Below are 27,999 nucleotides of genomic sequence, written 5' to 3'. Positions count from 1 at the left end.
CTACAAATAGTGTAGAAGGGGTGTACATTGGCTCTTTGTGGGGACACAGAGGCGTTCTGAATTCTACAAGGAAAAAAAGACAATTACCAAGTTACCCAAAAGGAAACATGAACCAAGTCTTTTTGTTTGTTTGAGACAGGGTTTCTCTTGTAGTCCTGGCTGTCCTGGACTCGCTTTGTAGACGAGGCTGGCCTCGAACTCACAGAGATTTGCCTGCCTCTGCCTCCCAAATCCTGGGGTTAAAGGAATGAAGGTGCATGCCACTATGCCCAGCAGTGAACCAAGTCTTTTTTATTGTTGTTGTTTTTTGTTTTGGTATTTTTTTGGTGTTGTTGTTTGAGACAGGGTTTCTCTGTGTAGCCTTGGCTGTCCTAGACACTCTTTGTAGACCAGGCTGGCCTTGAACTCACAGCAATCCACCTGCCTCTGCCTCCTGAGTGCGGGGATTAAAGGTGCATGCCACCATGCCCAGCTGAACCAAGTCTTAAATACCGAGGTAGCCAAAGATCCTCAGGAAGAAGACAGTGTACAGAAAGAAGCAGACGTGTGAAGGCGACCAGCATTAGCCAAAGACTATAACTCATTTGCATTTATTTCCCCTACTGCAATGGTTCCAACAGCTGATACACAGGAATATTTCATTAGAAGCATCCACAAGCAGGACTTTTAGTGAGACAAGGGTATATAAAACAGCAATTGTCAGAAAGTACATTTTATCTAACCGTAAAAATTTAGAAGTCATTATAATTTTTACCTTTTTGTTGTTAGTTGCTCTATAATAAAAGTATGATGATAATATAGCTATATCTCGCTCATAAAAATTATTTTTTCAAAGAAACGGTGTCTCTGTGTTGCTCAAGTTGCCCTACAACTCCAGAACCAAAGGATGCCTGCCTCAGCCTTCTGCAAGTACAAAGTGATGGCCCCGCCATGCTCAAGTTCTGTATGGTTCTTTAATGTTCAATTTAGAAAGCTAAAAACATTGGCAAATTTAAGTTTCCAACAAAAAAAATTGTTTGTTTTTTTGTTTTGTTGTTGTTGTTGTTGTTGTTTTTGAGGTTGGTAATAGAGGCCAGCAAACTCTCAGTGTTTGGGGAGTGAGGCATCAGAATCATAGTCTGAGGCCAGCCTGGGCCGCATAGGAAAGACGTCATCTCAACCCAACAGCCAGGTTGCTTGCGTTTGTTGTGTTATTGCTGTTCACCATATCCAAGAATCGAGAAACCACTACACTATTTTCGAACACTGACTTCTTTCTTTCTTTCTTTCTTTCTTTTTTCTTTTTTTCTCTTTTACCAATCTCCTCCTCCTTCTCTTCTTCCTCTTCTTCTTCTAGTATTTTTATTATTATTACATTCTTCCTACTCTTACATTTATATTTTAAAGGATATTATTTATTTTATGTATATGAGTGCTCTATCTGCACGTACACCTGCAGGCCAGAGGCGGGCATTAGAGGACACAGATGGTTGTGAGCCACCATCTGGTTGGTGGGAATTGAACTCAGGGCCTCTGGAAGAGCAGACAGCGCTCTTAATGGCTGACCCATCTGTCCGGCCCCTGCTCTTACATTTCTTATTGACGAACAAAAGTATAATCCATGATCCATAAAACCCAAGCAAAACTAAAAACAGGGAAAAGCGTATAAAACTAAATATGAATGCCAGCATTAACAGATGAACAGAGAATGTGATTTTTCCCTTAAATTCTTAGCGGATGATAAAGTGTAGAAACTAAATACTTAGACATCATTTAAAACCTGGAATCACTGACCAGAAATTTTACATGGCTGAATTATGGGAAAACAGCAGAAAGGGGTTGTGAGTGAACATACGGCAATGAACCGACACTGTTCCCATGGAGCACTGGTTCTTCAGAGGGTTAATGGGTTGGGATGCAGCTGAAGATAGAGCATGTTCAAAAGATAATGTATGCCTACTATGCTAGAAGCCCTGTGTTCAGTTACCAGGGCTAAAGAAAATAAAACAAGATACTAGTTAATTAGAACGTACTAGGAAGCCTCATAAAAGCATGCATATTCTGGTTCCCTTAGGTCATTTCAGCCTTAAAGAATCAGACTTTCTGGGCTTGTGGTCCTTTGCAGTGAAGATCTTAGCTGGCCCTGGAAAGCATCTTCATCCTGGAAAGCATCTTCATCCTGGAAAGCATCTTCATCATTTGGGGGCAACATAGACAGTCTGCATGCCCCATCTATGCAGGACACACACATCTGACAAGTGAGGACTTCTGCTTGAGTTAGAAATAGAACCCTGACCTTTGGGTCTTTTTTTTTTTTTTTTTTAACAAAGAAATATTCTTGCCTTAAATGTATATGGAAGATAGCTGTTTCAGGAGAAAGTCTGATTCTTGTGAAAATACAACCGAAAGATTATCTTAGGGCCTTTTACTTTTGTGCACAAAAGATAATAAAACATTAAGCTATGTCACTCTTAAACCTTGAACACTGACATGAACATATTTGGGATGAATATTTATCACATGAGAGCTGCAAGACTCGGTACACGCCAACACCATCAGTTAATAAAAACAGAGTACCGTTTCAGAGTCCAGAACATTGGCCACTGTGTCAGTCACTTCTCATGAACACTCTTTAGTGCCCTGAAAATGCAAATAAGCTTTTTTTCCAGCACCAACTTGCTTTAGGCTGAAGACCACTTAAGTCATTTCCTGTATTTCTTTTCTCCTCCCACACATTAGATGCCATTTACTATGTCTTCATAAGGGCAGGGAGACAGGGAAGAGAGGGGAGGGTCCAGAAAAGGGAGGGCAAGCTCTTCAGTGGCTCTATTTCTTCATCCATGACCCCATCCATGGCCTCAGCTAAACCTAATTGCCTTCCAAAGGGCCCAATAACAAGTGCCAAGACATTTGTTCGATGTATAAATGGCAAATTCAGCACATGCCAGTTCTATGGTTGCTAGATGGAATACCAACTTATATTGGCTGAGGTTTCCATTTGGAGACCAACTGGCCGTCACACACACAAGTCTTGTCAATGATGTGAGACCTAACCAGGGGAAAGTGCCACCGTGGGATACAGCCCCCTTAGCATTTTGAGGTGGGTGAAATGACGTCTGTGTGAAGATGTTTCCTGTAGGTGGATAATGGAGGACTGTGGGAATGGAGCAGGAGCAGGAACTGTGCAATGAAAAGGAGCCTGGCATCTTTGGAGAATGAGGCAGAGCCAGTTTGACCACAGCAGGACGGCTCACCTTGGCGTGTAGTTGCAGAACGCATTTGTAAAATACAGGGTTCTGACTGGCCCACTCTGCCCACTATGAACACTCCCCTCCACCACGGGTTTCCTGCCGTGAGGAACCCGGTTCCCGATTTGGTTGACGCTAAAGAAATGAGTCCAGGTCTCTGCAGAGGGTGGTACATAAATCACCCGCTACGGAAAGGAAACAAAGCCAGCAGAGCCCTCGTGATGGGGAGGACAAGGTGCCAGTTGTGAACTGGGGCAGCAGGCCGCTTTCCCATGAGCCAAAATGCTGAGGGGCATGAAAAGAGAGAGAAAGCGAGTCTTTTGCTTTAGCGATCTTAAACTGAAGAAAAACGATGCCAGAATCCTATCCTTAAATACATTGTGTGTGTGTGTGTGTGTGTGTGTGTGTGTGTGTGTGTGTGTGTGTGTGTGTTGTGTTTCCGTGGCCCTGGCCTTGGCCTTTCTGTGCAGCAGGGGCTGCGGCGAGGCAAGAAGGGCTGGGAAAGGACCTAAGGAGCAGAGGTCAATAGCGTCCAGGTATTGCGGGGTTTGGGCATGAAACAGGGGCGCAGCGGTCTCAGGGACGAGACCGCCCCGTGCAGCGCTGGAAGAGCAGAACGCCTGCTTTCATCCTCTCGGGCCTCGGGGACTATCCTCTGCAACCGGTACGGGACTCCCAACAATTCATCCTGTTTTTAATTAAAACATTTTCCAGAAGCTCCAAAGAGGGCGGTACCCAAAGGAATATGAAAAATATCCCGTAGGGGTGGGGGAATGGGGCGTGCCTGAATCCTGACACTGAGGGCGGATGATGCAGAGCCACACGGATAGATAACCACACAGGCGCCTCCCGCCCTGGGAGCAGCAGCCCACAGTCGTCCGGGCGAATACTCTTGCGCCCCCCCAAGCCTCGGGGTCCGGGGCGGGGGCGGGGCTGGCCGCGGCTGGGGGCGGGGCCATGCGGGGGCGCGCGCTGGGCGGAGAGGGTAGCGGGTGCATCCATGCCCTGATTGGACCTAGACTAAGCAAGGGGCGGCATCTTAGGCCAGTTTTACCGGCTCGCATTGGATCCCGCCGAAGGAGGGCGTGGTTTTGTGAAGTCAGTTCCGGTCGGTGTAAAACCCCCGGGGCGGCGGCGAACGGGCTTCAGACGCTTCTGGGTCGCGTTGTGGAAAGCGCTCTAGTCCGGCTGTACGTCGAGAGCGGGAGAAGCCCAGCGCCACAGCGACCCGGAGAGGGATGGCGGCCACCGGGACCGCGGCCGCTGCGGCCACCGGCAAGCTTCTCGTCCTGCTGCTGCTCGGGCTCACGGTGCCCGCTGCGGCTCTGGCTGGCTACATCGAGGTGAGGACCGGGCGAGCGCCTGAACCGCATCTCCTTGGGCCGCCGGAGAACGCGGCCTGCGGGCGGGCGGGCGTGGGTCCGCGGCCGGGGGCGCGGCGCGAGGTTCGGCTCTGCGGCGGGTTGCTTTCCCCCCTACCCCGCCCGCGCGCCCCAGCACTGCGCAGAGCTTAGCGCCCCGAGGTCGGGCTGCCTCAGCCGCCGCAGAGGCCAAATGAAAGGCGTCGGGGCTGCGGGGCCGCCCCAGCCCCCCTACCCGCCGCCGGCGCCGCATCCTCGGGGACACCGCGCCGCGCGCGCCCTCCCTCCCCCGGGACAGTGCGCGCCTCGGCCGTGCGTCCTGCGGCCCCGCGGCACTCTAAATGGGGCGGTCGGCGCAGGGTCCCTGGTGCCCGCAGCGGTCGGGAGGCCGGGGCTTCGGGCTCGCACCTGACCGACCGCGGGGCAGCCTTTGTTGGCCAGGTGGACCTGGCAGCGGGGATGCGGCTCCAGCCCTGGCGAGCGGCCGAGATGCCGAGGGAGCCGGGCGAGGAGGCGCCGCCAGGGCAGCGGGGCGTTCTGCTCTCTCCGTTGCCTTCTAGCCGTGTGCCCAAGTCTGGCAAACTAGGGAGCCCCGGCTTTTCTGCTCCCGGGAACGTCGGAGCTTTCCTTAGGGAAAGTATCCACCACTACATTAGGAAAACCTTGCAGGGGTTCCTTGCTTGGGTCAGGATCACAGTGGTTGCTCTGCACCAAACGTCACCCCTGATAACCTGGTTAAGTCGCCTGGAGTCCCCCGTGGTTGGCGGGAGTTCAGACCACTGGAAGAGGCAGGCAGGATGTCGGGTGTGGAACTTGTTCTGCGGAGTGGCACTTAGCCTCCCGGCAAGAAGCCCCCGTCGCCGAGGGAGACATGGGACTTTATTATTTACTTTCTCGAAATAGTGCTGAACTGTTGGACTGGAATGTGTATTTCTGGTGTAGTTTATTTCTTCTTGTGCCTGTTTGTTGTATTTAAAATGGCTTTCTGCATGTTGATTAAATAGGCATTACCTGAGAACATTCTGATTAAAAACCTGGCTTAGAATGTATTCACATCTACAGAATGTGTAAATATTCGGGTAAAAGAGAGCTAATGAGAAAAAAATTCTCCGGATGGAATAGTCTAGAAAAACATTTGCATTCGTCTTGCTTAAAACTTTTTGACTGAAGTGGGAGAAAGGATGTAAAGTCTTAAATAAAAATAGTTAATGTTTATATACACAAACTTTAAGATTATTTTAGCCTCTACACACACATTAGGTAGGGTTGTTTCTGTGATACTTAAAAAGATGTCCCATAGAAAGCAGCTACGTTAAGCAGCATAAGAAGGGAAGGAGTTGGGGTGGGGAATTGTGTTTTATGTATTAGGTGGGCCCTAAGGGGTCAAGGTGTCAAAAACCATTGTTTACACTCAGCCTCACTTTCCAGTGGTGTGAGGCACTTCTGGCACTAATGAATTCACAACAAAGGATTGTCAGTTTTAAAGAACCCATTTAACACATATGTCTGCTTGGGAAAATAGCAATATTAGAATAAGTTGTTCTGAATTAATTTTGACCGTTAGCCACACTATTCAGTTGAAAAGTTTGGCTAAACAAAGTAAGAAACATTTTTGCAAAATACTTTTAAAATAGTGTTTTGTGGAAACTTGGCTTCCATGTAACTGTATTTTCCTTCACACTGTCATGTTTCAAGTGGTCTTTCCTTTTGCTGACTGTCAGAATTTTATTCACATGTGTACTATTTGTTTATTTGCTGTCAGGCAAAGGATTGCTGAAGCCTTAATTTAGATGAGAAAGGCTTAAATCAGGATGTCTTTGAGAAGGCCTTTATTGAGATTAGCCAAAGAGATTCTGGCCAAATCCCTGATCAAGTTGCTTGGCACAGAATTATCGATTGGCGGATCTTTACTGTTGCTTGGTGTTGACTAAATTAATCTCTTACACCTGTTTTTTTTTAAACACCTCTCTGCTCTGGGCACTTCCTTTCTTAAATCCCAGGGCAAGTTCTCTTGTGTGCAAGTCCCACTTAGGAACCACAGGATAGTATTTGTGCCCAAACTGCTCTACTATGGATGGTAAGGCTCCTGAGAGCCAGAACTTGGATTTGCTCTGCTACATCTGAAAGAAATATTTTTGATGGGCAGAAACTCCAACCGAGGTGGACAAGCTTTGTGAATTTTTTTTTTGTGGAAGGTGGAGTTGTATCAGGGTAATATTTCTGTTACAACTACGTTTTAAAGACTGGTAACTGAGGAACCAAATTAAATTTTACCAATCTGGTCCTCTTGTCAGAAGGACTTTATTTCATTCCTATCTAAAACTAAGCAGCCAACATAGTGTCATCACCAGCGGTGTGTAGTCCTGCTTGCTGTGTGACTTTTATGGTCAAGGAAAGAAATCTTCACTGAAGCTTATATTTGAAAGTTTTGGAGGAAAAACCCTTTAAAATGTTTTAGAAGTTGTATTTTATTATTTATGTGTATGTGTGTATCTTTGTTGTGTGTATGGCATGCCTGTGCCCCTGGAGGCCAAAACAAGGTGTTGGCTTCCCTGGAACTGGAGTTACAGGGCATTGTGGGCCACCTGACTAGGGTGCTGGGCTTCAGGCAGAGGTCCTTTAGAAGAGTGGGAAGTGCTCCCAACCACTGATCCATCTCTCTAGCCCCTTGTTAAAATACTTCGAAGAATACACTCACTTATTTATTTTGTGTGTTGAGGCCCACGTGTGGTGGCCATAGAGCAAAGTGTGGAGTCACTTCTTTTCTTCCTCTCTGTAGGTCCTGTAGAGCGAACTCAATCCATCTTGCATGACAGCAGTGCCTTTACCTACCCAGGCATCTCACTGGCGGGGAGAACATTCTGAAGCAGGTCCTTTTCCTCAGTCTCCTGAGTGCTGGGATCAAAGGCGTGTGCCACCACAGCCCGGCCCTGAATCTACTTTTAAAAGCTCATTTAAGGGGAAAAAATAAAGCTCATTTAAGGAAATGCCAATCAGGTATTTTCTATGAAAATGGAGCTTCTGGGTTGAGATGTGCTATCAAGTATCACATACACACCAGGATGTGAAGACTTAGTATGAAAACATTAAAGTATTTCAACTTCCTATTAGTGCATTGGGTACTGAAATGCATTTACATTATTTTTTCCGTTTTTTTGTTCTCTGATGTGGCTGTTAGAAAACTGAATGCTACCTATGTAAGCCTCTTATTTCTCTTGCACAAATTTGCCCAATGCTGGTCCTACACGTGTTCTTAGCATTTTTGAATATATTGCCACGTTTCCCTCAATGCTTCAAGATGCTGATATAAGCCCTAATTTTGATTTTTGTTTGGTTTTTTTTGAGTAGCCTTTTTAAAAAACACAATTATGAATGTTGTTTTTTTCCCTTACTAACTTTATTTTTTTCAAATTGTATTAGAAATTATTTCAAGTTTACAAAAATGCAAAATTGTGCAAACAACTCTTGTGGAATTTACCTGAACTCAGCATCAACATTTCTGAGTATTTAGAATTTGCTTTCACATGACCGGATGTAGCTCAGTGGCAGAATGCCCAGCACCCTGGAGTGGGGAAAGAATTTATCATTTGTTCTGTTACCATTATTTGATTTGTCACTAATCTGCCTGAAAGTCAGTTGCATACATCGCCTTCTTTGCCCCTGAAAACCTAGAACAAAGGCATTCTCTTACATAACATCCGGACAGTTAGGAATCTGGGACATTTAATATTGATACAGTATTTTATGTCCTGTCTGTATATCAGTTTGTCAGTTGACCTGGTCACTTTCTAAGAAGCTAATATGCTTCTGAGGTATTGGCATTAGTATGTGAAAGGTTATATAACTTTTCCAAATATAACGGTCAGATTTTTAACTTATCTGATAGTATTTTGACTTTGGAAAATCAAAATGTAACTTTGCAAGATTCTTTATTCACTATTACTGACTTATCAGGATTTTTGTTTGTTTGGTTGTTGGTTTGTTTTGTTTATTGAGATACAGGGTCTGTTACTATGTGTCCTAAGCCCATACATGTCATAATCCTCCTCCTTCAGCCTGTTGAGTGCTGGGACTACCAGCATGTGCCACTGCAGCCAGCATGCATTTTTCCCCCTTGAAAGCAACAATGAAAAATTTGTATAGGTGATGCATAGTCATTGTAAGATTTAAAAAACATAACAGAAAATAAGTGAAAAAATAGCTTGTTATGTCATTCAGGGAAACCTGGAAACATTTTGGTATTGTTTATATTTCCAGATATATGATGTGTAGAAATTTTATAAAAGTGACAGACACTGTGTTTTGAAGCTGGTATCAGCACTGACTACTTTTAATTCTCTTAAATGAACTTCTTACAGAAAATAACATTTCTGTGTGACTAAAAGTAGGGGCTAATTTTTGTTCAGCTTGCAGTCGCTCTGGAAGGGCCAGTTGAGAAGAGAATTCTAAATAGCCTCTAACTCGATTTTCATGTTGTTTTTTAGTGAGATAAACTAGATTACTTCAAAGCTTAATTGAGTTTAGTATACTGTACCTTGATTTATAGCTTAAATTGGAAAGTAGATCATGTAGGTGCAGTCAGATAGAAGGGATTCCAGTCTTGTGTATAAAGTACAGCAAATAATTACTTTTCTGTTCTTTGGTTTTGAGAATTGAGTCTTTTTTCCTCCCTTTGAGTCAGGTTCTCACTATATAGCTTTGGCTGGCCTGGAGCCTTAAACCAATTTGGCCTCAAATTCACAGAGATCTGTCTGAAGGCATGTTATCACAGCCAGATGAGAAGTGAATCTTCAGACTACGTAGAGCATGCTAGATAAGCATTCTACTCCTCATGTGCATTTCCAGCTCAAGTTTTTTGTTTTTGTGTTTTTTTTGGGGGGGGGAGGGTGTTTTTTTGTTGTTTGTTTTTTCTGAGACAGGGTTTCTCTGTGTAGCCTTGCCTGTCCTGGACTTGCTTTGTAGACCAGGCTGGCTTTGACCTCACAGTCATCTGCCTGCCTCTGCCTCCCTAAGTGATGGGATTAAAGGTGTGTGCTACCATGCCCAGTTCTGAAGTTTGTTTTTTTTAGTGAGTTTGCCTTAAACACAATTGTAATCTATTGTTTGTTTTAATTATTCTTACTATTACCATATGTGCATAGGTGTTTTGCCTGAATGTATGTCTATACGTGAAGATGTGAGATTAGGGTGCCAGATCCTGGGAACTGGGTGGTTGTGAGTCATTCTGTGGGTGCTATGGATTGAACCTGGGTTCTCCTGATGAGCAGCTAGTGCTCTTAACCACGAGCCATTTCTGCAGGCTCTGTAATCTTTTTTTAAAATAGGAAGATTAGAAAGGTGACTGTTTATTTGTTATTATTTGTCCAGGTAGTACTGGCCTCTTAACTGGTTCTGAGGGGAATGCCAAATGGTGCAGCAGTGGCAGCTGAATCTGTTGCTTCCTGTGGTCCAGGTGCACTTGCATGTCATTTCAGGATTTCATTGGCTACATCAGGGATGCTGTTTTCTTTTCTTTAAAAAAAATTACGTAAATAATTTATTCAGATTACATCTCAATTGTTATCCCCTCACTTGTATCTTCCTGTTCCCTCCTCCCTCCCTCTTCTGCCCTATTCCCCTCCCCTAGACCTCTGACAGAAGATCACAGCCTATCAGGTATCATCCTGGTAGCCTGTTTCCCCTTCCTCTGATTGCCACTAGGCCTCCCCACCAAAGGGGATGTGGTCAAATAGGGGTCACCAGAGTTCATGTCAGAGGTAGTCTCTGCTCTCCACACAACTGTGAAGAATGCACTGTCCTTTGGCTAGATCTGAATAGGGGGTATAGAGATGCTGTTTTCAAAAGCTCCTCAAGTAACTGAAATATAGGGGGGGGGGGGCTAACAAATGAGTGCTGCTCCCAACACCAGGTTTAGTATTTACTACCACCTAAAAAGTGAGTCCAGTAGATTCTAAGGTTTGAAGCTCATGTACTGTGGCCAGAGCTTGAATCTGTCTATTTAGTCTAAGTTCACTACTCTATTCCTTCCTCTCTGTCAGGGAGTTTCTGGAATTTTTGGCTGTAGGTTTCTGTAAATTCATGTAGATTATATTATGAACTGATCTACACCAAACTTAACAACTCTTTGAAGTCATTGTTATATTACTGAATACTTCCCATTTTACAGTTCCACTGATTATAAAGACCTTTCAGTGGCTTTTCCTATAATGCCCAAGCTATCTTTAATACTAAGCTTGTTTTATCTTTGTATTTTTAAAAGATAGATGTATATGAGTTCTCTATTTGCACATATACCTGCCTGTATGACAGAAGAGGGCATCAGAGCCACCATATGGGTGCTGGGAATTGAACTCAGGACTCTGGACCAGCAGCCAGTGCTCTTAACTGCTGGGTCATCTCTCCAGCCTTTATCTTTGTATTCTGACAATGACGACAACAACAACAGCCACCATCAGAAAAAAAAGAAAAAAGAAAAATGAAGACATTATCTCCTGTAGGGGATTGTATCTGAGACAGGGGCATGTTATTATTCAAGGAGGAGGCTCCAGATGTATTTTACATTGTGTTGTGTAATTAGTAGATTGAGGTTTAGAAAAAAGTTACTTGGGTTTTTGGCATGGGACAGCAGTAGTTAATTGAGCAACTCACCAATGACCTTTTACTCTGCCGTCCTGAGACTCGCTTCTCTAAAGATGGTAATGTCTAAAGGAAGAGGAAACTGCCTTGTATGTCTCCTTTTGTAGTGAAGAAACAGTTCCTAGTTTGGTGTCACAATACTCCTTAAATGTCGCTGGCCAAAATTAGTAATGTGTGCTTTTAACCAATGCAAGTAGAGCAGGGATAGTCCTATGTCAGTAGTCTTGGATTCCTAGGACCTGCTCTGGAGCAAAATGTAGCAGCCTTGAATCAAATTGGGCTTGGCTTAAAGATTTATTGATGGGCCGGGCGTGGTGGCGCACGCCTTTAGTCCCAGCACTCGGGAGGCAGAGGCAGGTGGATCACTGTGAGTTCGAGGCCAGCCTGGACTACAAAGTGAGTGCAGGACAGTCAAGGCTACACAGAGAAACCCTGTCTCAAAAAACCAAAAAAAAAAAAAAAAAAAAAAAGATATATTGATGGTAGCAGCCCAGTGCCTGCCTATAATGAGGGCACTCTCCACTTGGGAAGCTCTGTGTATGATGAGTTGGCTTTCAGAGAAACAAGCAGTTCCTACCTACAGAATCATTCTGGGTTAGAAGTTAGCTGATGAGATTTGTCACATTGCTCCACTTCCTTTTTAAATACAAATGTATGTGCACATGGTGTGGAAGCCAGAGGTCAACATCAAGCTTTTCCCTCCTTTGTTTTTCACCTTATTTTTGAGATAAGGTCTCTGACTAAACCCAGAGCTCGACTTCCTGGTTGGCTTGCTAGCAAGCTTCAGGCACCCACCTTTCTCTGTCCTCCTCCCCAGGCTGGGTTACAGATGTCACCACCATATGCCACTTTACATGGGTGCTGGGAAGGAGAGCTCAGGTCCTGGTGCTAGCATGGCAGACACTTGTACTGACCAAGCCAGTTCTCCAACCATTATACTTCATTTTTTATAGCTGTCACCCCCAGCAGGATGGTTTGAAGAATATAAACTGCGGATAAACTGTGAAGGAGACAGATCTCTACAAAGAAGAAAATGGAAGATTCAGTAGTGTAGTAAGAGCATAGATATTTTCAAATATTTTTTTTCCTGGAATGCTAGATTTATGACTTAGTATGGCAGAAATAGGATTTTTATTTTGAGAGATGAAATGTTAGTGCAACATTTATTTTACCTCCTTTTATTACGAATACCACAGCAAAGCATCTTTTAAAAATGCATATAGCCAAAAAAATAAATAAATAAATAAAAATGCATATAGCCAACATCTGGCTTTGTTCATCTTAACACTTACATTGCTTGCTTTGGGCTTAAAACAAGTAGCCAGGCATGGTAGCATACTTTTGTAATGGCTGAGGGAGGAGGATAGAAGGTTAAAGACCAAAAGGGCAGGCATACAGCACACTTCTGTGATTCCAGGACTTAGGGAATGGAAATGGGAGAATGGGGTTGGGGGGATGGAGGATGGGCTCAGGGCCAGCCTGGGCTACAAACAGTAAGACGAAGACTAACACACAAATGAAGTAGCTGTTTGAACTTCTCAGTAGTAACTCTTCCCTTGGGTTTACTTGCTCAGCATACCTATTCCTATTCATATCTTCATAAAACTTGCTGGGTATTTTATTGAGCTGTAATATTTCTATCATTGATACAGGACTCATTATTTGAGCCTACAGTGAGGATTTCATGAGATAAGAATGTGAAAATTGCTTGTCAAGGTGCCTCCCCACGTGCTGCCCTCCTTAACCAGGCTTTTCATAAGCCTTTTGTTATTTTAATAGTTTTTGAGAAGGAGAGAGGATGTGTGTGAGTGAGTGCTCATGAGTGTGCGCACGCGTGTGCAGGGCAGGAATCAGTTCTTTTTCAGCATGCGGATCCCTAAGGATTACACTCAGCACAAAGTGCCTTTACCTTTCAACCATCTTGGTCTCGAATCCCGCTCTCCCACCAAGACAGTGTCTCAGCTCAGGCTGGTCTTGAATTCCCTGTGTAGGAGAGGATAACCTTGATTTATTTTTTACTTTTTATTTATTTTATTTTATTTTTAAAGAAACCAAGTCTCACCAGATGCGGTAGCTCATGCCTGTAATCCCAGCACTTGGGGAGACAGAGGCAGGTGGATCTCTGAGTTTGAGGCCAGCCTGGACTACAAAGCAAGTCCAGGACAGCCAAGACTACACAGAGAAACCCTGTTTCTCAAACAAACAAAAAAGAAAGAAACCAAGTCCCATTGTGTAGCCCTGTCTGTCCTGGAACTCCCTTTGTACACCAGGCTGGCCTTGAACCACAGAGATCGACATGCCTCTGCCTCAAAGGTGTGCAGCACCATGCTCAGCTTTACCTTGACCTTTCGATCCTCTTGCTCTACTTCTTGGTTAGAATTACAGCTGTGTGCCTCCATGCCTGATTTATACTGTGCTGGGGATGGAACCTGGGCCCTTCCTTGCCCATGCTAGGCAAATCCTCTGCCTACTGAGATATGGCCCTAGCTGTCTCTTGCTTATTTTTCAGCTTTTACAAGTTACAAATACACAAAAGAAAGTAGCCAAGTATATTGTCATGAATCACTTCCAAGGTCAAAAAGAGGAGCAGCACCATGCCTTCCTTCTGTCCTCCAGAAGTAGCTGTGCCCCAGCTTTTATATATTTATTCTTGCCTTTGTAGTCTTAGCAGACATCCTCATTAAAATTTCCTTTTTTGTTTTTTAAGATTCATGTAAATGGAATACTCAATAAATTCCTGAGTGTTTGGTATCTTTGAAGGAACTTTTGTTGTTGTTTGTTTGTTTGTTTTGAGACAGGGTTTCTCTGTGTAGCCTTGGCTGTCCTGGACTTGCTTTGTAGACCAGGCTGGCCTCGAACTCACAGTGATTCCCTTGCCTCTGCCTCCCGAGTGCTGAGATTAAAGGCGTGTGCCACCATGCCTGACTGAAGAAACATGTTTTAAAGTTATTTGTACTGAGTATAATTGTGACTCTCAGGCTCCTGTTGATGTTTTGTATGAGTAAACCACAACTTACTTTGCCCTTGGACACTTGAGTTGTTTCCACTTGGAGTTAAGATGTGCTTTCTCCCTGTGGCTTTACTGAACATCTTTTTGTTTTCTTAGGCTCTGGGCATGGAACCCTGGGCCTTTAGCATGCTAAACATTTCCTCTTCTGATTTTCCCTGCCCCCCATCCCCCCCGCCCCCTGCCCCCATCCCCCAAAGGATTTATTTTTAAATTTTATGTATATGAATGTTTTTCCTGCATCTGTGTATGTTACCCTCTGTGTGCCTGGTGCCGTCTGAGACCAGAAGAGGGTGTGTAGCTAGTTAGGAGCTGCTATGTGGGTGCGAGGACCATAACTGGAGTCCTCTGTAGAAACAAGTGGTCCTAACCACTGATCCATCGCTCCAGTCTACTCCTCACGCTTTTAATAATGCCATTTAAGTTCTGCCTTTTCCATCTAGGCATCCAACACCTGTCACACAGCTAGTGAGTGCTGTTTACTGTTACAGTGGCCTTTTTTCCCATCTCTTTGCGGGGCTAGTACTGGTGGATATTGAGCCCAGGGCCTTGTGACTGAGAGTCTCAGCCTTTCTGTTTTTATTTTGAGGCATGGTCTTGATGATAAGGAACCCTAGCCAGCCTTGAATTTGTGGTTTTTCCTGCCTCATCCTTTTCAGTGCTAGAAGGCCTGTGCCCCCAGGTACTCCACTGTGCCGCTTTTGTTAAATTTTCATTTGTAAATCTGTTTTTTAATATATTTTATTAATTTATTCATATTACATCTAAATTGTTATCCCATCCCTTGTATCCTCCTATTGCCTGTTTTTTTAAAAACCTATTTCTTTCTTTGTTTACCACACGTCACCAAAGCATACCTGTTGGAATTAATTTAGAATTGTACTGAGTTTATAGATCAGTTTGTCAAATTTGACAGTTCTGTAATTGCAGTTGGATATTGTAAAATTGTCCTTTTTGTCTAACAACTTTGCTTTTGTCCAAATTCTACTATTTTACCTGTAACTTTCAAATTTTTTTGGAATATATTCTTGATTTTTGACTGCTTTTTTTTTTTTATGGTCTGTCTATATGACCATTTCTTTTATTTTTTCTTGTTTAATTGCACTGGCTAGAGAACTCTAGTAAATATTCTTTTAATGTGAGTAAAACTGTTAGAGCTGGTAGAGTTTCTGCTATTCCTGGTCTCAGAGGGAAGCTGTGTTTTTCATTTATATGATACATGTAAGTCCCACCGTGTAATAATAAGAGGCCTTTGGCTTACAAAGGTGCTGAATATGAATTTTTTTCACTAATTTTTTAATATGTATGGGTATTTTGCCTGTGTGTGTGTCTGTGTACCACGTGTGTGCACATTGCCTCTAGGGACCAGCAGAGGGTGTCATATTCCATGGGGTGGAGTTATACATGGTTGATTTCTGGGAATCAAACCTTGGTCCTCTAGGGGAACAGCCAGTGCTTTTAACTGAGTTGACTCTGTGTCCCTGTGAATGTCCTTTCTTCTCCTTCCCCCCAAACCATTATGGTCTCATAGACTTCCTTTCTCCCCCTGCTTTGTTTCCTTTTTGTTGGGGGAGTTGCTAAAATTTTGTTTAGAATTTTGCCTTCATGTCCTCAAAATGGGTTTGACATAGTCAGCCTTCTTATTCCTTAATTTCCAGCTATGTGGAGTTTTTTGGCTTTGTTATTTAAAGCTTGATTGTATTGTGGTCAGTGTTTGGTCAGTTTGATTGTTGCCTTTGAAATTTCTTGAAACATATATTAAAATTTTTTTTATGTGCATTGGTGTTTTGCCTGCATGTATGTATGTATGTCTGTAGGAGGGTGTTGGGTCCCCTGGAACTGGAGTTACAGACAGCTGTGAGCTGCCGTGTGGGTGCTGAGAATTGAACCCTGGTCTTCTGGAAGAACAGCTAGTACTCTTGACCACGGAGCTATCTCTTCAGCTCCAAAACATGCATTATTAATGGTAGAATTTCTTTTCCTGTGTTTACAAAGAGAAGGTATACATTTTGTTTACACATGTTCTAATCTTGTTTCCATGTTGTTTGGATTATTACTGTGTGTGACACACACACACACACACACACACACACACACACACACACTCATGTGTTATGTAACATTTTCTGTGACTGAAAAAGGTATGTTTTAAAAAATTCTCATTTTTTAAAGTTTTATTTTTGATTGACTTATTATTTTTTGCCTGCAGGCCAGAAGAGGGCATCAGATCACATTGTAGATGGTTGTGAGCCACCATGTGGTTGCTGGGAATTGAACTTATGACCTTTGGAAGAGTAGTCAGTGCTCTTAACCTCTGAGCCATCTATCCAGCCCCCAAATTCTCATTTAAGACTTATTTTTTTCTCTGTGTATTATGTGTCTGTCTCTCTGTCTGTGTTTGCCGTGGGTGTGAGGTACTCTAGGAGGCCAGAAGACAGCAGTAGATCCCCTGGAGCCATGAAGTACCTGTAAGCTGCTGGATAAAGGTGCTGGGAACCAAACATGGGTCCTCTGGAAGAATACTAAGCAGTCTTAGTCACCGAGGCATTTCTGTAGCCTCACCACTGCTGTGATTTATAGTTTTTCCCTTCCTACTTGTAACAAGTTTTGCTTTCTCTTTCTCGAAGAAAAAACACCTTCATACTTTACTCTTTCTACCTAGTAATTCAGTTTTTAGCAATATCTATTGCACCCATGTGGGCTTATGTGGATATGTGCATATATATTCATGTGTATGTGAGCACATGTGCCATGGGTCAGCCTCAGGTGTCATTTCTTAGGAGCTGTTAGCCTTGCCTTTTGAGATAGGCCTAGGGTTTCCCTACACTTTAGGGTAGACTAGCGAGTTCTGCTGTCCCTGCTTCCCAGTGCTGGGACTGGCAGCATGCCTGCTGTGTTGTATGGGTTATAGTGACTTGGCTTACAGAAAAATTACTGAAAGCATGATGCAGCAAAAAAAGCTTAGAAATAACCAGAGAAAAGGGCCATAGATTCTCTTCAAAGAATTAATTATCCTAACAGCTAACCCCAGTAAGTGACTTAAAGCCTTCAATACTCCAAAATGAAATATGATCTTTTTGTTTTGTTTTGTTTTTTCAAGACAGGGTTTCTTTGTGTAGCCTTGGCTGTCCTGGTACTAGTAGCTCTGTAGACCAGGCTAGCCTCAAACTCACATGTTCACAGAGCTCTGTGAACTTGCTCTTTAAGTTGTGCTTTATTGGAGGACAGATGGCCCTTGAGGACAGGGTGTCTCAGAGCAGCATGATTACCAAGACATTTGGGTAAGCCTCGCCGTTAGGCACTCATCATTTTAGGCGGTCATTAGTCATACAAGTGACAAGAAAATGCTGCTTTCAGTGTTTCTTTCTCACAGAACCCCTAGCACGATTAGGTTTCCAGTAGTTGCACAAGTACTCCTTAGACATGTGAAGTACCTTACTAACTTACACTTGCTTCTTAAAGTGTGCTGTTAGAAACCCCTACAAGGGGCTGGTGGCTGTAGCCCAGTGCCTGAGTGTGCATTTAGCATGCTTAAACTTACCTCGTGGTACTTGGGCGCACACGCATGCCACACACATGAGAAACGTTTTAAAATAGACTCTTCACAAGTGATATTTATTTATTTATTTATTTATTTTTTGGTGGTGACTTGTATAAATTCCATTAAGGAAGAATTATATCGTGAACAGTGTAGGTACTGATAAGCAAAACAAAAACAGAAAAAGGTAATTTACCATCCAGACCAATACCTGCTTTATTTTCTCCATCAGTTGTTTCTCAAATTGTAGAGGCCCTCTTATATGTTTACAACCCATTTTCCCAGTTAACATTTGAGTAACTTTTTTTTTAAAGCATCATTTTCAGTTGAATCACCCTCCTGGTTAAGAAATTTTGGACTTGCTAAGCTTTTAGGTGGACAGTACTCACTCTCTGAAGGAGCCTTTCACACCCTGAATTTGGACTGGGACACATGAACTGTTGCATAAATGTTTAGAGTGCATTTTTAGGGAAGGGGCTTGCCACTATTAAGTAGTTAGGTGGCAATATTGGAACCACTGTTTAAATATTTTGATGTATTTTACACACATCTTAATAAGAGTATGTGAGAAAATGACAGGAGTGCTTTTAAAATACATATATCAATGAAAGCAGTTGATTTGGTAGATTGTTGCTTTTTTGGTGCTTTCTAGTTGGAAACCTTTTGAATTTTGGTGATTACACTCAGTGGGCACCTTATATAGGGATATATTAAATGCTTTAAATAAGTCTTCAAGAATGATTTCCCCCCACACACTGGAAGTAATTGAGGTTTGATTACTGCCAGCATGCTAGAAGACCTGACCGATGTGCATGTCTTTGACCAGGGGGTGGGGATGGAGGCCAGAGGTTGATGCCTTCCTGCGTTAGCAATTCATCACCATTACTTTCCAGGCAGGGTTTCTTACTGAGCCTGGAACTGTCAGGTTCAGCTAGACTGGCTGGTCAGTGGGCTCCAAGGCTCACCCCCCTTTCTCCTGACACCCAGATTACAGATAGCTGCCACTGTGCCCAGTTTCATATGGATTCCAAGGAACCAAACTCCAGTCTTCATGATTATGCAGCAGGTGCTCTCAGCTGCTGCCTCATCTCTCATCTCCTTGTGTTTCTAAAATCTGTCTAATGAAAATAGCATGCAGTGGAGTTAAACAAATTTTTAAAGCTATAACCTAAATTGATATTTAAGAGACTGTCTGAAGGGCTGCAAAGATGGCCCAGTGGTGATGAGCATTTGATGCTCCAGCAGAGCCCCAAGTTCCATTCCCATCACCCACTTTGGGAGGCTCACAACCACTTTGCAACTCCAGTTCTCAGGGCTTTGATGCCCTCTTTTAGTCTCTGAAGGCACCTGCACACACATGTGCACATACAGAGAAGCAAGTGCACCCAAATTTAAAAATAATACACTTAAAACTTTTTAAAGAACCTCTGGATATAACTTTTTCAAAAGCTGAAGGTGTTGGCATGGTGATTGGTTCATTTGAAGTTCTTCATAGTTAATCATATTAATGAACCTCAGTTGAATTGTTGTGCTAGGTATTATGACAGTGTAGCTGAAGGCACTATTAGTCCCTGAGAAGAGTGACAAATATGCTTCTGTTAGGCAAATGATAGTCAGTGCCTGTCCAGTGTTTCAGTGTAGGAGATTCCAATCTATACCCCCCTTTACTATTATATAGGTTTATTTCATAGTAGTTAACATGTCAGCTAAAAAATACAAAAATTCTCTAAATCACACAATTCAAAATCCACATCTTTTGAGATTGTAGTAAAATATATGTAATAGAAAATTTATCATTTTAAAAGCTAACTTTATTGTCGGCAAGAACATTTAATGTAAGATTGAGTCTCATATTGTTTCGTGTATGGTTATATATTCATATGTTGGTGCATGTGTGTGTGAGTGCACACGTGCGCAGTTGTCAGCCTTATTTCTCAGGCACCTTTCACCTTGGTTTCTGAAACAAAGTCTCATTGGCTTGCCAAGTAGGCTAACTTGGCTTGCCAGTGAGCTCCAGAGATCTGCCTGTTCCTACTCTGTTCTGTGGGATTTATAAAGTATGCTAACCATACCTGGTGTTTTTTATATGAGTTCTGGTATCAAACTCAGGTCTGTATTCTTGTGCAATATGTACTTTGCCTACCAAACCTCTTAAAAATGTAAGCACACAACACACTGTTAAGTATTGGCCAGTGTTGTATAGTGGATCTCTAGAAGTTATGAATAGTCTATAAGGAAGCTTAGCATCTGTTGAATAGCAACTTTTTCTCCCTCTCTTAAGCCTCTGATGACAGAAATTCTGATCTCTGTTTTTATTAATTTTAGTATTTCAGATGGATATGTGGCTGGACTCATTCCTTATCTGCTCTCTGACTGGTTTGTTTTTTCCTAACAGTGTCTCCCCTGCTCATCAGTGTCAGTGTGTAGGTGCTTTCCTCCCTCCCTTCTCATCTTCCCCTCTCCCCCTTTTGGTTGTTTTACTTCTGGTCCTCCAGCCACCACTAACCTAGTTCTGGGGTTACAAGCCTAAATTTACAGTTATCCCTTGTTCACTTTTCTGTGCTGGGCATTGAAAAGGGGCCTGTGGGTGTAGGATAGTGGCGTATGCTGCCTTCATGTTAGCTCTGCAGTGAGCTGTGTCTCCTCCCCATCATGTTCCAGTTCCTTTGGCTATGTAGCCATATGTGAGACTGCTGGGTCTTTGGCAAGTCTGTGTTTTCATTTTTGAGAAATTGCTAAACGGTTTTACACAGTGACTGTGTATGCACATTCCCATTAGCGCTTGGGCAAGGGTTCCGAGGTTCTCCATATCCTTGATAATAATCTTTAACCCTCAGAATGCACAAGGGCCTAGGTTTAAATGTGCACCCCCAAATGAATGAATAGATAAAGGGAGGAAGCAAGAAAAGTGGGCTTGAGTTGCCACCATCACCACTTTTGTGTCTAGGTGGAGTAAAGGTTACTTGAACACACAGGCTGTGCTGCTGCAACAGTTTGATAACTGAGACAGTTACTAAATGACTTAGGTAGTAGGGACATAGGACAAAGGCATGATTTGTGCCCTAGATGGGACAGAGTGAAATCTTATTTTAAATCAGAATGGTAAGCAATTCAGAAGTTATGAGTTGTTTATTTCTAGAATTTTCCCATTCAATATTTTTAGGCCATGGTTCTCTGGATAATGGGAACTATGAAAAGTGAAACTTTGAGTAATGAGCTGCTGGTAAGTTTTCTCATTCTGTGGTGCACTGAGTTGTTGAATACACTAGGCATGTGCCCTATGCTGAGCCCTAATTTATAACAGAGCCTTGATGTTATATTTTTGTTGTTCTTTTTCCTTAGAACAAACTTGTAGTTAGCTTTAAGTGTCAACACAGCATACTGTCACCTGAGAAGCGAGTCTGTTGAGGGATTGCCCAGATCTGATTGCCTTGTGGGCATGTTTGTGGAGGATAGTCTCGATTGCTAATGGATGTGGGAGGGCCCAGCAGTGTTCAGGCTTTGTAAAAAGCTAGCCAAGCTTGTGCCTGTGAGTAACGCATAGTTTCCTCTGTACTTCTAGGCTGTGAGTGAGTTTAGAGGTTAGAGGTAATTCTGCATAGAATAGCAAGCAGGCCTGCTTTCAGCTTCTTGCTTTGTATTCCTGCCTTGATTTCCCTCAATGATGGGCTGTGATCTGGAAGTGAGAGCCAAATAAATCCTTGACTCTCCCCTAAGTTGCTTTGGTCAAAGTGTTTTTTTATTGTAACAGAGGGAAACTGGAACAAATCTTCCCCTTTTTGTCTTTTGGAAAACTGATAGAAAAATGGTTATTTGAGGTTTTGATAGCATCCTCAGGATCTACAGTAATAAACATCCTGTTGGGTATTATTTTGGACAGTGATTAATCTTATGAATAAGTCATAGAAAGTGAGTGGTGTTTGTGTTTTTTAAAGCAATAGAAGTAATACTTAGGACAGATCACAGTATCTTTAGTACTGGTCCTGGGAGCATGGACTCAAGCCTGACAAGGGCCTCACCAAGCAGGGCCACAGCTTGTGCATGTGCGTGTGATATATGGGTGAAGAAGCTGGATCTGCCGTAGGCTATGTACAAATGAGGCAGCCATCATGGACCACCAGTGCCAACTTTGGCTGGAAGAGTTAGAAATGAGTTACCAGCACTTTTAAAGTTTTTATTGTTTGTGATGCTAGGGATAGAACCTAGGTCCTTATACCGATCAGTCACGCACTATATATACCATGGAGAAGAAAACCAGTAGGAATGCACTGGAAGAAGAGAGAACAAAAAGAAACTAGAGGCTTGGTCTGGGAAATCCAGGGAGTGGAAACCACAGACCCCAGACGGGAAATTGTGCAGATCTGGTGATGGACGCAAAGGCTGAAGGTAAAGACCACTCAACACTGGGAGGGTGAGGAGGAACAGTCTGCACAGACCACCCAACACTGGGAGGGTGAGGAGGAACAGTCTGCACAGACCACCCAACACTGGGAGGGTGGGGAGAAACAGTCTGCACAGAAGGATCAGATTGTCTTTTGGTTTCTCAGCAGCAGTGCCAGAAGACCTCAGATTTTGAGGGACAATGTAATTTCCAGACACAATTTAGTGTTTATGTACACGAGCCATAAGGTGTGTGCATAAAGCAAACCGGCTGTTTGAAATTTTCTATTTTTACATGTCTCTGAGGAAGCTGTGAGCTCCTAAAACGGAAGTCAGTCAGGAAAGACAAATAGTGAGGAGGCTGAAGGAAAGAGGAAGGGCTGACTCTTCAGGACTGATAGCCTCAGGCTGAGAGAGTAGTGGGTCCAGGTGGAGTGGGAGGACTGTTGGTGTCAGGAAGGAAAGAACTGAAAGCAGCACACCTCAGTACGTGCACTGCAGGACATTCATGGGCCTTTCTGATAGTCTCAGGTCTGTGTATGTGGTGCTATAATAAGAACAGCCCTCATGGGCTCTATATTTGAATATTTGAATGTCTAGTCATCAGGGAGTAGCACTGCTTGAGAAGGATTAGGACATATATCTCAACTACTGTTCCAACACCATGTCTGCCTGCCTTCTGCTCTGTTCGCTGCCATGATGATAATGGATTAAGTCTCTGAAACTATAAGCCAGCCCCCAGTTGCCTTGGTCATGGTGTCTCTTCACAGCAATACAACAGTAAGACCTCTCGGGAGAAACAGATACGTAGGTATGGGCTGTAGAAGTGTCAGCCTTTCAGATCATTGGCTGTTAGCACACCCAGGTTCAGTTCCCAATACCTACAAGGTAGCTTACAATCAATCATCTGTAATTCCAGGCTAGGCAATTTGATACCTTGTTCTTTCTGACCTCTGTGGGTACCAGGCATGTATGTTGTACACGAAATACATGCAGGCAAAACATCCATACACTGAATAAAAATAAATCTTTTTAAAAAATTACAATCCACAGAACACGTCAGTTGTAGAAGTAAGTACTGCTTTAGCTAAGGGCAAGAGGGTGAATTTAAGAGGGTGATGGCTTAAGAGTTAAAAACTTGGGCTGGAGAGATGGGTCAGCCATTAAGAACTCTCTGTTCTTCCAGAGGTCCTGAGTTCAGTTTCCAGCAACCACAAAATACTTAGTGATTGATTTTTTTTTCTCGCATAGATTCCTTTGTGTGCATGCCTGCATTTATGCCACATACACACAAGTGCCTGTGGAGGTAAGGAGAGGGTGCCACATCCTCTGGAATTGGGTTTGCAGTGGTTGTGAGCTGCCTTATTCAGGTGCTAGAGCTCTGCATGAGCAGCAAGTGCTTTTAAACATCTTTTCAACACACATTTCTTGTTTGTAGATATGCGTACGTACAGGCTAATTCTGTGTTGACTTAGAAATCACTGTCGACTGTAGTTTAGGGAAAATATAAAACAAAATCCAAGAGCTCTGGATTTGGAGCCTGCTTCTCTTCTGGGAATAATTGATTACCTGCTATATTCTATGTACTATTGCTAGATAGAGGTTAGGAAAAGAATTACTTAAATTCTAGTGCTCTCACGTGGCAAGCACATGAGCAAGGCTGGGATAGGACTGAAGCAGTCGTTGAGGGTGTCTGCTGAGCAGAGTCCTGAAAGGTGAGAACATGTCTGCTTTGGGAAGACCAGGGAAAGGGATTCTTGGGTGGAGGACTTGGGATGAGGCACCTTGGCTTGGGCCTAACACTAAGAATGCTCTAGAACGTGTGGGAAGATGGTCTCAATCAGAGACTGCCCCACTGGGCCTTGTAGGCTATACCAACCATGTTGTTGATCTCTTGGAACAAACTAGTGTTTCCAGGACCCAGAGTTGGGTCGAGATAGGATCTTTGGGGGCAAAGACTGATTCAGCTCCCTGGTACTCCCTGGTAGCTCCCTGAGTAGTAAAACTAGAGTGCTGTTGTATTTTCTGCTGCGTATGAGGTGTTCACTGTGCCTTCATCCTTACTTATTCCTTTTAATATTGCTTGTAACTTTTCCTGTTTCCCTTTATGCATTTATTTAGTAGTTACGTGGATTGCACCAAGAAAGGGTAATTAATGACCCATTCGGCAAGCAGTAAACATACTGACTTATGGAGTGTATTAGCTTTATTACTTTATTTTTTTAATTGCTGATAATTACAGTAATGCACATGGGCATTGGTCCAAGGCAGGAAGAATTATTGCTTGAAAGCAGATCTGGTGCATGCTGATTGTGCAGTCTATTTACTTTTAAACTTACATGCTACATAAATCACAAGAAAGATGGTTTTTGACTTGCTCTGAACTTGAGCGTGGAACACTTTCATATTTTTCCTATTCCATATTCAGTTTCAATTTAAAAGTTAAAATTTATTAATCAAGATTGATAAGTCATACTGCTTGCATTTAGAAAAAGACAACAAAACTGCTTAAACATTTCATTTCTTTTTTAAAAAGTGAAGTTCTCCCTGCCCTATGAAAATCATTTAGTCATAAAAAAACCTTTTTCAGTTATGAAGAAATATTATTCACCTAAGACCCTTTTGCCATTCAGTACCTTAGACTCTTAGAAATAGTTAGGTCCATGGCTTCCAGTATTTGTTTTTTATAAATTTTTAAATATTTATTTTGTTGATAACAGTATGCATGTGGCAACCAGAGACACTTGAGAGAGCCTGTTCATCATGTGGGCCTCGGATCAAATTCAGCTTGGCAGCAAGTGACCTCTGAGCCACTTCACAAGTCTCCAAGGAAGTTTGGGTAGAGAAGGTTGTGGTTACTTCACTTTTTTTTTTTAAAGGCCTACCCACTAGCCAATTCTGTCATGAAAGAAGATATCTCAGAATTCATGGCACTTCTTTCTCAAGAGAAGACAGTGCATCTATAGCCTTACATATTACATGCACACAGTAGTACAAAATGTCGTGTCCAACCCCCCACCTCCAGATTTTTGTCATGAGGCTGTGCTGAAGTTTGAACCCAAAACCTCATGAGGTCTAGGCAAACATCCTGCCACCTAGCTACACCACCACTCTATCTTCCTCATTCTTCAGGATGTCACCAGACATATTGTAGCCCTTATGCTCTCTAATAGGTGTCTGTGGAACGTAGGCTTAAAAGCATCAGTAGAAATGATCTAGGGCTGGAGAGATGGCTTCTCTTGCAGAAGATCATACTCAATTCTCAGCATGCACATGGCAGCTGAAAATGGTCCTTAATTCCAGTTCTAAGGGGATCTGACACCCTTTTTCTTGCTTTTGTAGTCATAGCTACATGGTGCACAGACATACATATAAGCAAAAGGCCCATACACATGAAAATAAATATTAAAATATGATCCTGTGTATGAAATTATCAGTGTTTCCTGTTACGTGGATTGGTTTTCTTACCTTTCCCAGCTATATTAAAGGGAAAGTGAACTACTATGGAATCAGTTTCAAAGCTCTTAGCACACTGTCATTCAATTTTGAAGTCTTGACACTGTGTAGTAATGTATGTTTTGGCTAAACCTGAATGTTGGATAGTTTCTCAACTTTGGTAGAACCTCCAAGTTAAATGCTTATTTTAGTAGAATTATCTACTAAGTGGAATATTTTAAGAAATATGATTTATAAGAACTTAAAAGATACCAGGCGTAGTGGTGCACGCCTTTAATCCCAGCACTTGGGAGGCAGAGGCAGGTGCATCTTTATGAGTTTGAGGCCAGCCTTGTCTACAAAGGGAGTCCAGGACAGCCAAGGCTACATAGAGAAACCCTGTCCTGAAAAATCAAAAAAACAAACAAAAACAAAAAAGATGCTTACAGTTATTGGATTGATAGTGATTCGATTCATACAAAAACAAAACATTTTAGAGTATCAGATCAGTCAGAGGCTGCTTATAACTTAAGAGAATTGCCAGGCTTGTGTTTGGATATTCTGTCGAAAACCATCATTTCTATTATGTTTCTCATTAAGAATAATTTAGATTGAACATATTTTATTATGAAATATTTAATCCATAGCACTTCCTAGGTGCTCATTACTTGAAATCATTCCTGTACATTCTCCTAACCCTTTAGATACAGCTCTTGGTAACAGCCTAAATGATGCTATAGTTCGCGAGTGGGCCTGAGTGCACACGGTTTAGGTCATATATGAATACAGAAGCCCCTGGCACCCTGGTCTCTGCAGTTAGGTGGCAGCTTCGCAGAGATTGGCAAATGGCTGCTGCTTCATCATAGAGAAATGTGATCCAGTGAGTTTCCAAGTGGTATTCCTTGGGAAAGTAGACTTTTATCTGTTACAGTGGGGTGGGGGGGGAAGCCTCACCCTTTGAATTGTAGGTTTCTTATCTGTTGTAGAAACTAAAATTCATTTATGTTGCACCAAAGTAAAAAATATTAGAAGATCAAGAAGGATTAACTTCCTATAAGATTTTGTAGCTAAAAAGTAATATAATGATATCAAGAAAACAAATTAGGGGATCAAATAATCATGCATATGTGTGAAGTTCACAAAGAAAGCAGACAAAACCGACAAAACTGCTAATATTTTTTATGTGTGTGCATGTGTATGTTGTGTATATGGAGGCACAGCCATAGTGCTTTTGTGGAGGTCAGAGAACAACTTGGTGAATTTACTCCACCTTTATGTGGGCATAGGGTATTGAACTTGGATCATGTGGCTTGTGTTTCTCGCCTGCCCCTATAAAACCTCAAGTCTTGGCTGTGCTGCGGTAGTAGGAGCAGGTTCCTCTTTACCTCACTTCTGATTCGGGGGAAAGTGGTTCAGGGCCAGGAAACCAGCAGCTTCTAGTAGTTTTCTTTAAAAATGGCAGGGCTATTCATATAAATATTTGATGGCTGAGTTCCCACAAGATAAAGTATGGAGCAGAAATGCAACTGGTTTTTATTTTTTGTTTTTAATCCATTTCCAAACTTAATAACTTAAGAAAATGCAGTCTTTTAATCCTGTTTCATGCCAGCCTATGTTTTGGAAAGATGGATAATCACGTGAGGTCCTCATGTGTTCTTCACTTGAGTGCCTCTAATTTAAGCCCAGTTCTGTGTAATTGAAGCCAGAGAGAACTAAATCTTGAGGAGCAAGCACAGTGATAATGATGCTTGTTCTGCGACAGGAATTGCATGTAGTGCTTCTGTGCATTATCGTAATTTAATCCCACAGCAGGCCTGAGAGGAGTAGGTATATTAGTAGCCCTGTTCTACGGACACAGAAATGCAAATCCTGATGATTTCCATAAGCATTCCAACTCCTTTAGTGTGATAAGCAATATTTTAAGTACTTTGTTTTAAAATTTATTTTAAAACCATTATTTATCAAAGGCCTGTTATGTTTCTTTGGTAAATGTACAAATAAACTCATCTAATATAAAAGATTTTTGTTTTGTTTTAAATACTGTATGTGTTTGTGGGAGTAGGGGCAGGCTTGCAGAGAGGCTTGAATACTCAATCTTAAGGAAACCAGAGCTCCACCTTGGGTGTCAATTCTTAGGAGTTAATGTGCCTTCTTCCCTTATAAGACAGAGCCTCTCACTAAAACCTGGGCTCAGTTTGGCAGGAACCCAGTCTACCTCACCACCGCTGGGGTCATGGACCCCCGCTGTTGTGTTGTCTTTTTCATGCTCGCTGTTAAGTTCAGCTCCTCACGCTTACACAGCAGTCAGTTTATCAACTCAGCCATCCTCTCAGAGTGGCCTACCCCCCACAAAGCCTCACACTGTAGCCTGTGCTGGCCTTGAATTTGTAGCAATCTTCCTTATTCAGCCCTGCC

At 42.7% G+C, this 27,999-nt stretch overlaps 1 protein-coding gene across 4 annotated transcripts in view; it reads left to right on the top strand.

The window, feature by feature from the left end:
* The first annotated feature begins 4,356 nt into the window (after positions 1-4,356).
* The window catches only part of APLP2 (amyloid beta precursor like protein 2), a 61,664-nt gene continuing 38,021 nt past the window's right edge, over positions 4,357-27,999 (top strand). For 2 of the 4 annotated variants that reach the window (XM_084781124.1, XM_084781122.1), the window contains exon 1: positions 4,357-4,570. In XM_084781124.1, the coding sequence (XP_084637250.1) occupies positions 4,466-4,570 (105 nt within the window). In that variant the 5' untranslated portion in view covers positions 4,357-4,465. The remainder of the gene's footprint in view (positions 4,571-27,999) is intronic. The other 2 variants (XM_084781125.1, XM_084781123.1) reach the window with 1 other exon arrangement.

Source organism: Acomys minous (genome assembly GCF_964271855.1).
Source record: "Acomys minous genome assembly, chromosome: 5".
Lineage (NCBI taxonomy): Eukaryota > Metazoa > Chordata > Mammalia > Rodentia > Muridae > Acomys > Acomys minous.
This window is presented reverse-complemented; position numbering and strand designations above follow the sequence as displayed.